This window comes from Lepidochelys kempii, chromosome 1, assembly GCF_965140285.1.
Source record: "Lepidochelys kempii isolate rLepKem1 chromosome 1, rLepKem1.hap1, whole genome shotgun sequence".
NCBI lineage: Eukaryota > Metazoa > Chordata > Testudines > Cheloniidae > Lepidochelys > Lepidochelys kempii.
In genome coordinates this window covers 186,174,011-186,188,004 of record NC_136380.1, presented here as the reverse complement: position 1 = coordinate 186,188,004, position 13,994 = coordinate 186,174,011, and the positions used below count along the sequence as shown (strand labels likewise).

The 13,994-nt window shown below is 45.4% G+C and overlaps 1 protein-coding gene across 3 annotated transcripts in view; it reads right to left on the bottom strand.

Annotated features, from left to right (window-relative positions):
- POGLUT1 (protein O-glucosyltransferase 1) overlaps nt 1-13,994 on the bottom strand; it is a 19,484-nt gene extending 5,490 nt beyond the window's left edge. For all 3 annotated transcript variants that reach the window (XR_013634413.1, XM_073304438.1, XM_078847972.1), the window contains exons 1-7: nt 13,741-13,994; nt 10,902-10,992; nt 10,018-10,161; nt 7,634-7,769; nt 5,472-5,593; nt 2,988-3,047; nt 1,206-1,305 (exon numbers count right to left, since the gene is read on the bottom strand). Coding sequence is in view for 2 of the 3 variants with exons in the window: in XM_073304438.1 (XP_073160539.1) it covers nt 1,206-1,305; nt 2,988-3,047; nt 5,472-5,593; nt 7,634-7,769; nt 10,018-10,161; nt 10,902-10,992; nt 13,741-13,819 (732 nt within the window). In the remaining variant the exon portion in view is untranslated. The remainder of the gene's footprint in view (nt 1-1,205; nt 1,306-2,987; nt 3,048-5,471; nt 5,594-7,633; nt 7,770-10,017; nt 10,162-10,901; nt 10,993-13,740) is intronic.

The following is a 13,994-nucleotide window of genomic DNA, read 5'->3' as shown; positions in this document are numbered from 1 at the left end:
AGCCTTTGGGGGAGCAGGTCAGGCAACCCGGGCTGAAGTGCCAGCCATTTCCAGATGACAGCACCCAACTCTATATCAAACGTGAGCAGCACAGTCTCCCAGATTTCTCAATGCCTAGCCAAAAGCAGCACCTGGAAAAAGGACAGTTGGCTAAAGCCAAACCCGGGGAAGAATGAGCTAATGCTAGTAGAAGAGGGAAGCACTTCAAAGAACTTGCTTCCCCCATTATTGAGGGCATCTGCCCTCAATTTGTTCAGTCAGTCTCTAGCTTTGGGGTTCATTTGGACAGGTTAAGGCTACTAGATGCTCAAATAACCACAAGGGCAAAAGATAAAAAGAAGAGTGTGCGCTAGTCCATGAAACACAGACTGGGCTACAGCAATCCATGAATTCATAACCTCCTGGCTTGGTTATTGCAACTCTAGGACTGAAGCCACCCACCCTGAGAAAGCTCTAACTGGGATAAAACACCAGTAGCATCACAGGTCACCCTGACCACATCCCTCCAGTGCTCCACTCTCTATATTCAGTACGGAGTGCATGCAGAATTCACTTCAAGGTCCTTTCCCTGCTATTTAAAGCCCTCTGTTGGATTGACCATTACTACCTGTGAGAGCCTCTCTCCCTCTTTGACTCTGAGCTCCCACAACAACTTCGATCCACCACAACAATGAAACTATCGACCACCAGGGGAAGGTTCATAAATGCTGGAAACAGAACTTCATAGGACTTGTGTTACGCTATGGGAGTCACACCTGAAAGAGATAGGAATGACCCTGGCTCTCACAGCATTCAGCTCTACATGGAAAACTCATCTCTGTGATGCCACTTTCCCTTAAGAACCTCTTTTCTCTCTCTCTCACTCACACACACACAAAAAGAAACTCCTCGAGTTACTTATCCTGGGGGGAGGGAGGGGAAGGAGGGGCTTGCTACTTATTTTTAAATACTTGTGAGCTCCTCAGAGACTGCAGTGATGGGGCCATGCAAGTGCCGGTACCTACATTAGATAGATACAGTTATCAGATGGCAATAATTTGAATGCCTGACTTAGAAATGGCTTAACTAGTGACACAGCCTCCCCCACCCCCACCAGTATTATCACCAGTCTCGTAAGAAGCAACATTTACATAAAACACTTGAAATTGCCCTTTTTAAACTATTGCTTCCTAAGCTGCTTATGCGGTTGGCTCGTTAGTGGTTACTTTTTCAGATTTCCAGGCCTGGTTTTTAGTGTACTCAGCATCGACGAGTTCTGGGTTCTCTCGAGACAGAACAATGAGGGGATCCCTCTCAGGACTTGTTCTGCAACAGAAACAACATTCAAATCAGTCAATGCCATTCTGCAGGTCTCCTAAGCTGCATGTCTGCATGACAGCCAACAAACAATGGGATTCAAGACAGAAATACCTCCTGGTCTCTAACAGACTGGTTCTTGTGTGGCCTGAAGGCAATATTGCTAAATGCTGCTCACAATATCTGTAGGAGGACATAATGGGGGAAAGGGGTTCATGCAATGGAATAACTAAGTGATATTCCCGTATCCCATTTAGTTTTAAGTGGTATATTCTTCAGACATTATTCAGAACAAACCACCAAAAGAGCTATATTCTCTTCGCGCCTGATCCTGAGAGGTGCTGATTACTCTCAATTTATATCTAAATCATGAAGTTAAGAGATGATTAGCATCTTTTAGGATTAGGCCCTTTGTTAGGAGAAAAATTTACATGGGTGTGACCTGAATGAAATCTTCAGTCTCTTTGTCTCCTGAATACACTATTGATAGTCGCACATTTTAAAAGTCTGTTTCCTTAAATGCACAACCTATAAATAGGAAAAAATAGTCTTCTTCCTTACTCCCCCGCATCCAGGTATCATTGCTGTAAGGATACCTGATGATTCCCTGAAGTGCACTGCTGCAGAGAATTACAAAATAAAGCATACAGATGCCCAAAAAGGAGCTATGAGGATACCAGACAAACCTCCCAATGCATATCAAAGTAGCTGAAGTTCCCATTGCAAGGGAAGCGAAATACAGAACAAAGAGTCCCTATTTAAATCATTTATTAAGAACTAAAACAGCTGAACTCTTCATAGCACACCCATCACCGCTATTGTTATATGTATGTCTTATTACACTAAATTAGTTGCAAATGACAGCTAATGCTTAGCACATGAGCTGAGAGGATATTGTACAAGGGGGTGCACCCTATTTGCTTTTTAGAAACATATTTTGGTTACATTTTTTGGTTAGTACTTAGAGAGAGAAAATTTCCCAAGTCCAGACAGCTGACACCGTAAGGCACTGCAGCTGGGAGCAAGCCTCCCAGCCCAGGTCGACGGATGCAGGCTAGCGGGGTTTGTGCCAGCACACTAATAAGTAGCTGTGTGGATGCTGCGGCAATGGTTGAGGCTCACACTCGCCACCTGAGCTTATATCCAGGGAGTAGAGTGGGTCTGAGCTTGGGTGGCTAGCCCAAGCCTCCACTAGTGCCACAATGTCCACCACTGCTATTTTTTAGCATGCTAGGGCAAGTCGCTTCCAGCTGCAGTGCTGACCTACCCCTAAATGCACCCCCATGCAGCTCCACTACTGCTCCTCAAGCCAAACTTATTGTGCTTTGTTGCTGACTGAAACAGAAACTAGTGATTGGACCAAACTCTGTCAGGTACTTTTCTTCATGAAGTGGACAGAAATAGCCAAGGCTACGTGGTGGGGTGAGGGTGGAACAAAGCATTAGTGCTGCACAGCAAATGTTTCCCTTTGGCATGGTCTTTGCAATATCGCCTACACTTAGCACAGGAAATGTCACGGCACTGCACATACTGCTTTTTAAATGGCAACTGCTGTGTCAAGTAGTACTTAAAGATCCCCAGAAATAAAAAACTAGTGCATATTTTCCTCAGCCTTATTTTGTACTTCATTAAACTGGCACCTGTTAGCAGCCTATATTGCCAGAATACCTGGAGTTGGAAAATACACTCACCTGGATCCTCGAAAATATCCTTTGGAGATTTTTTTCTTCCACGGCCATTTTTCTGCAGATCTAAAAACATTTTTTACTATGTGGTAATAAATAATTTAACACAAGCAGGAAAAAGTGTCATCAGTTTCTGCAGTATAGTCACATTTCATTATTCTTGAGGTTTGATGGGAACCAATTCTTTCATTAGAGCAGAAAAACATCTCAGCTAAGTCCAACAAAATAGGCCTTTACCACAGATGGTAGCTCTCTAGCCAAGATGTTATAGGGACACTGTCAAGATATCAATCTATACACACAAAAACAAACTCTTTCCTGTGTTATCAGTAACACTGTGAATTATTGAAACTTAAATCATTTTAAAACTCCAGTTCACATTTCACTACTTATGCTGCTGCTTTTCTTTTTTTGCATTTCACTGAGCACAGATCATGCATATCAAATGGGCAGTTTCCAGGCATTGTCACTTTCTACTTCTCTTGTACATGCAAAACACTGTTAAGTGCCTAACTTTGCAGGCTAATGTTTGCACAAACAACTTTCACTTTAAATTTAAACAAATAATTGAACCATTAGAAAAACAAAATAAAAAGAAAGTTTAAATATCATGTGTCTCTCAAGTGTACATTCACACATCCACCAAAACACGTGCATGTCAGAATTGTTATCCCACAGGATTAGTTTTTGTAACCCTTGTCCTTTCTTCCCCAATCCTTTCCCCACTGTTTGTTGCTCTCACTTGTGTCTTGTCTAAAACATAGGTCCCACTCCTGCAATCAGCTCTGTGCAGGTAGACCTTTGCACGTGCATGGAGGCCCAGTGAAGTCACTGGAGCTCCATATGGGTCGGAGGATCTGTGTGCATGGATCGGATTGTACATTTTTTAAGGTGGAGAGTTATTTTTAAGAAATCTTACCATTAGGTGCCTGGTGTAGTTCTGTGCTCGAGAAAGAATGATTTTTTTTTTTTAATGCTCCTCCACAATTTTTTTTAAACCTGTATTTTGGGCCTCAATTATTGCCTTAGGAATTCAAGCAGGAAAACATTTAACTTTGGGGTCTGTTGCTAGCAGATCTTTGCTTCAAAATGCTTTGCTTCCCATAGCATTCCTATATTTGCTCACTTTCCCCTATATTTGCTTCACCTACACTACAAAATTAAATTGATCAAGGTTATGTCTACATACAGCCACTGCAGCAATTGAATCACTTTTGCAGATCCACATTGCGCTCCTTGTGTCAGTGGTACGTGTCCTCACCAGGAGTGCTTACACCAATTTAACTGCCAGTGTGGGGCATTGTGGGATAGCTTCTGAAAGGCAGCAACAGTTGATGTAAGCAACACAGTGTCTACACTGAGTCAACCTGACTACATCGACCTAAGCATTACACATCTTGCAGAGGTGCAGTTAAGTCGGTGTAGTGGACGAGTTACATCGGTGGGACTGACATTTTAGTATGGATGCTTACAGAGTTAAGTCGATGTAAGCTGCCTTACGTTGACCTAACTCTGTAGTGTAGACCAGACCTAACAGCTGCTCTCTGAGGGAGACCAACCCTTAGACTGACAAAAGAATATTATGGCCACATGAAAAATACTCTCTCACAAACTTCTCCTGTCTTACTAGTCAGTGACTCTGGTCCCCTACGGTATGTCTACACTACAATCACACACCCACGGCTGGCCCATGCCAGCTGATTCAGGCCCCTGGGGCTGGCGCTGTGGGGCTGTTTAACTGCGGTGTACACATTCTGGCTCAGGCTGCAGCCCGAGTGCTGGGAAGCTCACAGGGATGTCTACATTGCAATTAAACTGCAAGCCTGGATGTCTACACTACAATTAAACAGCCCTACAACCCGAGTCCCACAAGCCCGAGTCAGCTAGCACAGGCCAGCCATGGGTTTTTAATTGCAGTTCAGACATACCCTTAGGTCAGTGGTTCTCAACTAGGGGTACACGTACCCCTGGGGGTATACAGAGGTCTTTCGGGGGTACATCAACTCATCTAGATATTTTCCTAGTTTTACAACAGGCTACATAAAAAGCATTAGCAAAGTCAGTGCAAACTAAAATTTCATACAGATGATTTGTTTATACTGCTCTATATATTGTACACTGAAATGTAAGTACAATATTTATATTTAATTGATTTATTTTATAATTATATTGTAAAAATGAGAAATTAAACAATTTGCAAGCAAACCATTTTTAAGTGAGGAGAAGCTTGGGGGTACTCAAGACAAATCAGACTTCTGAAGAGGTACAGTAATCTGGAAAGGTTGAGAGCTACTGCCTTAGAGAAGTCCTGTCTCTTCTCCTGTGTAAAAACAGCCCTCTGAGCACAAGGTGATTTGGCTTCAGGAAAATAGACCTAAGAGGCTTAGAAGTTATTGTCACCATGTTGCATCAATGCTAGGAGGTTCTCTTGCGTAGTTATGCTGAGCTGTTTCTTTTCTATGTAAAAAACTCCTCTCTCCTGAAACATACCTTCGGAGGTCCTCTCTCATTAAGTCCCAGCGCCCAAGACCTGTGGGGTAAATTGGCCAAACAGCTGGTCCCCCTTCCCAAAACGTCCAGGCAGGATACATGATATCATGGTACTCGGAAGTCTTAAAAACAAGAAAATCAGCAGGTACACATGTGGCCATGCATTTAACCAAGTTTCACGCTCACTGTTAAGAAGAGGAGCAGCTGAGTTTTGTTTAAGAAAACAAAATAAACACACAAAGGTATTTAGCCAGTACACATGACAAGGATGATTCCTTGTGACTAGCCTGAACATAAGCTTCCTGCCCAGCTGGTGTTAAACAAGCCATTCTTGTGACTTGTCTGAACTTCTTCTGGTTTCCAACAATCTGTAACATTTTACTTTGGGGAAATGTTTCAGTCAAATGCCCTCACAGATGCGGAGCATGGATTGCAGGTTTATCCAGGGGAGCAGAACCAAGCTTAGATTCTGTTTCTCAGTGTATTGCCCTCACCTACCGCCCATCCTACTGGCAACGTAGCAATGCTGTCCTTGTAGTACTGGGAGGCCACATGCCCAACAAATAAAGAGGCTGGTTTTGTGTGTGTATATGTATGTGAAGGGGAAAGAGGTGCTATGTGATTTGCTGAACAATCAAACCCGGTATCCTGCCTCTGGCCATGTCTAATACCCGATGCTACAGAGGAAGGGGAAGAAAAACCCATAATGCACCAGATTAGTTGTGCAATGCTCTACATGGAGAAAAAATATTCTTTCTGACTACTAGCATGATCAGTGAATACCCTGAAGCATGGCTTTGATTACCTTTTTAAAAAGATATGTATTATGTATAGCTACAAATGTTATTATTGTTCATAAAATAGGCAGGACTGTTATGATCATTTCCTGCAACACTTTGCCATCTAGGCTGCTCATGGCTTCTCTTTAATTCACTTCAGACTTCCTAGGGATCATCCTACGCATAGACACCAATTCCGTGGGTGCTCCGGGGCTAGAGCACCCAGGGAGAAAAATTGGTGGGTGCTCTGCACCCATTGGCAGCTCCCTGCCCCGCCCCCTCACCCCAACTCACCTCTGACTCCTCTCCTGAGCGCACCGCCACGTCCTGCTTCTCCTCCCTCCCACCACTTGCGCCGCATAACAGCTGTTTCGCGCAGCAAGCGCTGGGAGGGAGGGGGGAGGAGGAGGAAAACGGCGCACTCGGGGAAGAGGCGGGGCCAGGGATTTGGGGAGGAGTCCAATAGGGACAGGGAAGGGGCGGAGTCGGGATGGGGCCAGGGCACAAGCACCCACTGGCGCCAAGGAAAGTTGGTGCCTGTGCCTACAAGTCACCATAAGGACATAATCCCTTAAGTGATACCACTTAACTTCACTGGTCAAATGGCCCTTATCAGAATTGAGCATCCAACAGCCTATCAGCACTTCCCCAATGGCTCTGTAGACGCATTTGTACTGCACCCCCAACTGGTATCTGAGCAGCTGGTTCCATTGGCCACATTCCGCTTGAAATAAAGAAGGAACTTCAATAAACTCCCATAATTTTTCACAGCTGTGATGTAATCCTGAGGCTACAGTTCACTGGTGTCACTCTTTAGCTATGAGAAAAAGCTACCATTACTTTTCTGGACCACTAACCAAGAGGATTATAATATGCAAATTAACTCAAAGCAACTGAGTTTTTAGTGAGGCCACAAGCCCGCTCCCTTAACAGTGATCTTAAAATCAAACTATAACTTTATCAAAGATCTAAAGAGAATAATGAACCACAGGGATAATGGCACTAAATCCAGTGGTGGTATGCATCACCCCACTGTTGGACAGATGAGACACTGATCTAGAGTATGAGCTTGTTTGGGAGTCATTCCCTTCAACAAATTTCTAATTCTTTGCACTGGAGAGCTAGAAGGAGAAAGTCTATAAATATGAAGAGCCAACAACTCTGGGTTTTGTATCTGAAAGAAAAGGGTAATTTTGACTCAGAGCCCTTGTGCATTGGAAAAAGAAAATACATTGTGGTAGAACCCTCAACTCCCTTAAAAATTCTTGTGTCCCATTAGGAAAGGAATGTGTAGCTTCTTACTCTTGTGGCTCCAATGAACTAGAGCATGAAATGCAGGTCACAGTGTCCCCCACTACCACAAAGATGCCTGCAGTCTCTCACCTTGCTGAAAGAGAATACTGGAATGACTGGCTTCATCCACTTGGGGACCTGGGGGTAATCTCGCACATTGATCACCATCTCCATGTCTGGGAGGCGGCCGATGATCTCCAGAATGAAATGTTCAACCCCATTACATCTGCAGAGAATTGACAAACAACCAAAAGCCATGAGCAAAAGGCTTAGTGTCACCAGGCCTTCGCTTCCCCCACCAGTTATTGTTCTGAAAGGGCAGAGCTGAAGAAGAAAAGAAAAGAAAAGCTAAAAGGGAGAACAAAGCTGGAGGACACAAATGCTGAAGTATGAGATGGCCAGGTTTGGGGCTAGTTAGAAACAAAGACAGTGCCAAAAAATTGCAGCTGAGTTGTGGACAAGCCATGGAAAATTGCAGAAAAGTAAAATTATTTTTCTGCAATTTTCCACTGTCAGCCACCTGGGGCTGAGAGCAGGGACTCCTGCTGTCAGCCTCACATACAGTGTAGCTCCGACTGTCAAAACTGTGGTGGAAGCCTACTACTGTAGAATTTGCAATTTCCGCAATATCGCAGGTTAAGTAGGGCCTTAATAATAAACATTTACATAGTATCTTTCATCCAAAATCCCCAGAACCACTCAACAAAGCATACAATCTGTAGGCAATAGACACAGCAATCACTCCACCCACCATTGAAATTCAGGGAGGCAACATAATAACGGTTTCAGAGCGCACACTACTACTCAGCTACTTAGGACAGGAAATCAAGACTACCGCATCCAAATGAAACTGCCTGGGGAATCTAGAGAGGCAGAATGTAATTATAATCACGCAAGGTAAACACTCCTACTCTGGCAGAAAAAACTGCCCGGGGATTGTTTATGATAAGTGGTCAAAATCTTAGTTTTATGACTCATTTGAAAGAGTACATTTCAAGCAAGACATCAGGCTGGAGCTGGCTCTATGGTGACTCAAAAGTGGCATGGCACCAACCAAATCATCATTAATACCACTTACTGAAGAGCCTGGGTGTTTACTAGAATCTCCCATCCACGGACTGACCTAACCCAACCATAGGAAATGTAATGGGATAGCCCTTATTTAGCATTTGCATCCATCACAGAAGAGTTATTCACCTATTGAGTGACTGAGGAAGCCACAAACATAATGCAACAGATCAGAAGAGAAAAAGATAACTCTGTTAAAGTGGTTTCTCCCCAAGTGGAAAGATTCGGTCAGTAGGCTGTGCACTAGCAGAAGACGCTGCAGTTCAATTCCTCTGTCAAATCCTTTACTCTCAAGCACATAAGCAGGGAAGGACCCCTCATCTGTTGCTTTCTAGGTTGGCAAGGGCCAAGAGCAAGCATTTCAGGTCACTTTGTAGCAGGGTGAAGTGATTTAAATTAAGACAATGTATTTAACTGATTTAAATCATATGCATTTTATTTTTTAAAACAAACTTTCTTTCAATCACGTTGAGATTCTGTAAAACTAATTTGAAAATTTGTGCAATGGCAACTTTATATTAATATGTACAATGAACTAGATAATAAATGCTGGGTTTTAAAAAAATGTTGTTGCTGCTAGGAGATTTTAATATTGTACAAAATTGCTACACAGAAAGAAAACCACAGAATATAGAAAATGGAGGCTCTTCGCCTGCAAAAACTTGGGCACAGAACTTTAGAAACTTTAGTCACACAAATAGTCCCACTGACTTCCATTACTCACATGCTTGAAGTTAAGCACATGCATAGAAGTTTGCAGTCTCAGAAGCTAAAACTATTCCTATTAAAAACTTTTCTCTTGGACAATTTTTAAAAAAAAACATGATTTAAAACAAAAAATACATTTATGAATTTTTTTAACCAAGATTTTCACCCATCCTGCTTTGCTGTGAACCCTCCTGGTTAATTGAGAGCAGCACTGATGGACCATGAAGGCATCTGCATCCAACTCTTTCCACTAAAGGAACGCCACTATGATAGAGGGTACAAGTGCAGGGGAAATGGATGAGAATCTTTCCTCTGGATCCTCTCACTCCATTGAACAAAAGAACACTAAATTATCCTCCCACACTATAAAGGTAGCTTGGGTACAGTCACTAGCCCTCTCTGACCCTCAACCCAACCTTGATCCAGGCAACAATGAAAAATATCCCCTTCAGCCAACCTTGCTCCCCACAAAAATTTAAGCCAGCCTTCTCTGGGACTCTAACCTCTTCTAACCCCTGGTCCAACTAATTGCAGTGGGGAGATTTCAGTCCAGTGCCGGCTTCATCAAGATCTCCCCTCACACAGTGGGATGCAGTCCTGTCAAACACTCTTCCACTCAGTAAGTGGTCACATGGCTGGTTCTGAAGTAATTTTTTATTTCCCTGTGGAATGGATGAGATTTTCTGCCTTGCTCTCACCTAGCAGGGAACATGCAGTCATGCTCACGATATAACTTGTTCTTGATGATCTGATAGTGTGTCCCAAGCTTCCGGCTAACCACATCTGACAGCAGCTCCTTGGAGATTCCTCCCTGAAAGGGAGCCAAGTCCTGCTCCCTAATGCTGAGAAAGAAGAGACACCACCTTTCATTAGACACATTAGGGAAGATATTACATTCCCAGTTCTCATGTTTCCTAACTTTACTCTAATGGCTTTCTTGTCTTCCAAGTACTCCACAGTGTAGGCTGCACATTTTGACTCTTCCTGCTCTTCCCACCGCTGTCTTCATTTAAATACGTGGTGCTGTTTTGAGGTTTCAGATAAACATGGGCAGAGACTAAATCCCTTTTCCACAAGATTGTTAAAGCACAGGAAGCCAGTGATGCAATCCTGCTCTGGAGGGGCCATCTGCCGGAGGGCAAACGGAGAGTTTAGAGTAGACTACGGTCCAGTTAGTCACCTGCTTTACTGCTGATGCTGCCAGCAAGGAGAACAATTAAGAGGGTAGCTTTTGTGTGTGGACATCCCTCCTCTAGGAAACAGCATGAACCACCAACTAATTCTTTGGAAAAAGAAAAGAAGTACTTGTGGCACCTTAGAGACTAACAAATTTAAATGTGCCACAAGTACTCCTTTTCTTTTTGCGGATACAGACTAACATGGCTGCTACTCTGAAACCTAATTTTTTGGGAAGGACATCAATAGTGTTTCCTTTAAAACTAGTTTTCCCTCCTTGGTTGAAGGTCTGATAGCTTAGCTCTCAGCCATTTCACAGCTACACCCCACCTATCCATGCATGGCAAGAGTATTTTCCCTCTAGTGCCAGAGGGCCCCCCAAGCAACCAGGAAAGCATGCCCTCACCTTTGGTAGCAGCTGCAATTCTCCCTTATACATGGTCTGTAGCCTTCCATTGCTCTGTCAGTCTGGTCGATGAAATGTTTCCATTTTGCACCTGGAAGGAAGAAAGAAAGAAGAAAAAGACTTAATATAATACATCCATTATATTATCACAGCAGCTACCAGGAGACGAATGGGCCTTCCAGTCCATGAAAGCCAGCTGGTCTGATGACAGCAATGGTGTGTGTCAAACACCACAGCCCACTTCTGTACTACTCTTATCCATGTGTCTAACACATTATATGGTGGTGCTGCCTGTAGGTGTGAGAGGAAGTTGAAGGTCCATGTTTATTCAATCCGTGACTTCTCCATTGAAACTGTCAGCAAGGGGGTGCCAGAGATGACAGTGGTTCTTTTAATGTGGATTCCTCAATCCAGACTGAAAGAACAGACTCAATTAACATAAGTCACTGAACAGGCATTAGGTAGCAATGACTCTGGTCACTGCTAGAGAGAGCTGGATTTGAACCTGTGGCTTAAAGGAAAGAATTTTTACTTGCACATGCTACCTAGTTATAACATGATCTAATGGCTAGAAATTGAAGATAGACAAATTCAGACTAGAAATAAGACATCAATTTTTAAGGGTGAGAGAAAATAACCACTGGAACGATTTACCAGGGGTCATGGTGGATTCTCCATCACTGACAATTTTTAAATCAGGATTGGACGTTGTTCTAAAAGATCTGCTCTAGGAATTATTTTGGGGAAGTTCTATAGCCTGTGCTGTATAGGAGGTCAGACTAGAAGATCACAATGGTCCCTTCTGGCCTTGGAATCTATGAATCAGCTCTCCTTTGATTTTTACCCTCTTCTGAGAGGGGGCAGAGAGAAAGCTCAGTAACGTCTGCCCCTTACTCTTCTAGGTACCAGAGACCAAATCTTGGATTCTTGTCAAGGCGTTGTCCTTACTCAACCAATCATCTAGATAAAGGGACATGTGCGATGTAGGTGCTGTACGTTACTAGTACTACTTCTAAGCAACTGGTAAACATGCACAGAGCCATCTCAAGAAGCAGCACTCTGCACTAGCTAGGCTACTCTCCTTCTATAACTGTAAAATACCTCTGCCACAAGGTGGACTAGCCTTTTAAGGGGAGTGAGGCTCATCCCGACCTGTGCCTAGTTTTCCACCTCCCAGGTGATGGGTATGGATTTGGCTGGTGGTTGCGCCATGGGGTCAGGCATCACAGGATGGTAGCCTGGAGTGAGGCTTCATATAAGAGGGAACCTGCTTTCTCAGGAATGAGACATCAGGAGTCAGGGTAGGTCTTTCCAGAGATGCCTAAAGTGGGTTGACTGGCAGACATACCCTGTTTAGAGAAGTCTGGGGAGCTAAGGCCTGATATAAGGGTAAAGAGTAGACACAGACCTACAAGGAGGCTCCTGTGGGGAGATCCAGAGTAAACCCAGGGTCAGAGAAGAAGCTCTTTACACCAGCTGGTTGAAGCTACTTGCAATAAAGGACAGCAGCAAAACTCTTAAGAGGGAAATAGGAGTCCAGGAGAGGCATCATGAAGTGGTGAGCCTGGAAAAGTCTCTGGCTTTGAGTTAAACTACTTTATACTAATAAATCAGACCCCAGAGTGGAGAGTAGCTTCATTTGGATATAGTAGCATTCACTTCCTGTCCTTAACGCTCCCTTAGTGTTATTGCATGCTGCTGAACAACTGCCATATTCCACCTCAGATGAGCAGTGGGTGAAGTGATTGATTTCTATATAGTTTGCAAAAGTATTCTGAGAGACTTCAGGTGCTGTGCAGAGGCTCTAAACAGAATACTTTTCTGTATTATAGAAAGACCCAGAGACAGATTCCTGATGGGTGCCATACATAACACAGTAAAGGACCCTGTCCCAAAGGCCAGTTACATTCTAATTAAGTAACACAGGTAACCAGTCCCCTCTTTCCACCAGCAAAAGAACTGCTTCTAGAAACCCTGGTTTGAATTCTTCCTTTGTGACAAGTTGGTTTAGAGCAACAAGATTGTGATTTTACATGATCAGGAAGTACTTAACAGGATCTCTGAAAAAGCCCAGGCAGGTATGAGAGGTGCAAGAAAACTAGGGACGCGGAGCCTGACTAATAGTGAGTGTACAGAAACAAGGCTGTCTTTGGGGTACCCCTTCCACTGCCTCATGGGCGCCTCTGTTCTAAAACGTATCTTGAGACTAGCTAAGTGGCACCCTGGGGACACGGCCGCCTCTCGCAGCCCTCTGCCTGCCGGTGCTGTGCACACCGCATACACCAACCTACCCTCACCCAACCACACCCCCATCTCAGGGCAGGCAAGACCTGTCCCACGGGGGCTAATCTGTACAGCCCGAGCCAGGGACACGCGCTACAAGCAGCCGGAGTTTGCAGCACGTTTCCTACCCCCCCAGGAGTAAGTTCCCCGTGCTAGGGGCAGGCGCGGGGCGCTGAGCAGGGTGGGTGGGTTCACGGCGGGCTGCGAGGAGACGGAGGGGGGCTGGCACAGTGACCAGCCACAGCCTGATCCAAACGGAAGGGGCAGCCTCAAAGGCGGCACCTAGGCGGGACCCGCCGGCAGGAAGGGACGCGGGCAGAGACGCCGGGGCCCGGAGCGGCGAAGGAGCAGCCCGAGCCCTGGGCAGGCGGCGAGCACTGGGGACGCAGGGGAGGCACGGCCCGGGAGGGGACCAGAAAGCGGGAGGCGGCAGCGGGCACAGCAGGGCGCGTCCCGGGGCTCTGGGGGCGGGAGACACATGCCGGGGGAGGGGGGGGGGGATTGGTGCTGCTGGGAGGGACGCGACACCCGTCCCGCTCCGCTCGCAGCCTCTCACCTGCGGCGCTGCTGCCCGGGCTGAGGGCGAACTGGGACACGGCAGCCGCCCGCAGCGCCCACGCCACCAGCGGCCCCATTGTGCAGCCCGGCGGGCAGTCGCCGCCCGCTCACTGCGCCTGCGCGCCCCCAGCCCGCCCCTTCACGTTCCATCGGGCCGCCGGCGTATTCAGGGATGGGGGGGGAAAAAAAAAAAAAAGAGGCCGCGGGAGCGGAGGGCGAAAAGCGCCCCGCACAAAGATGGCCGCCGCCGCA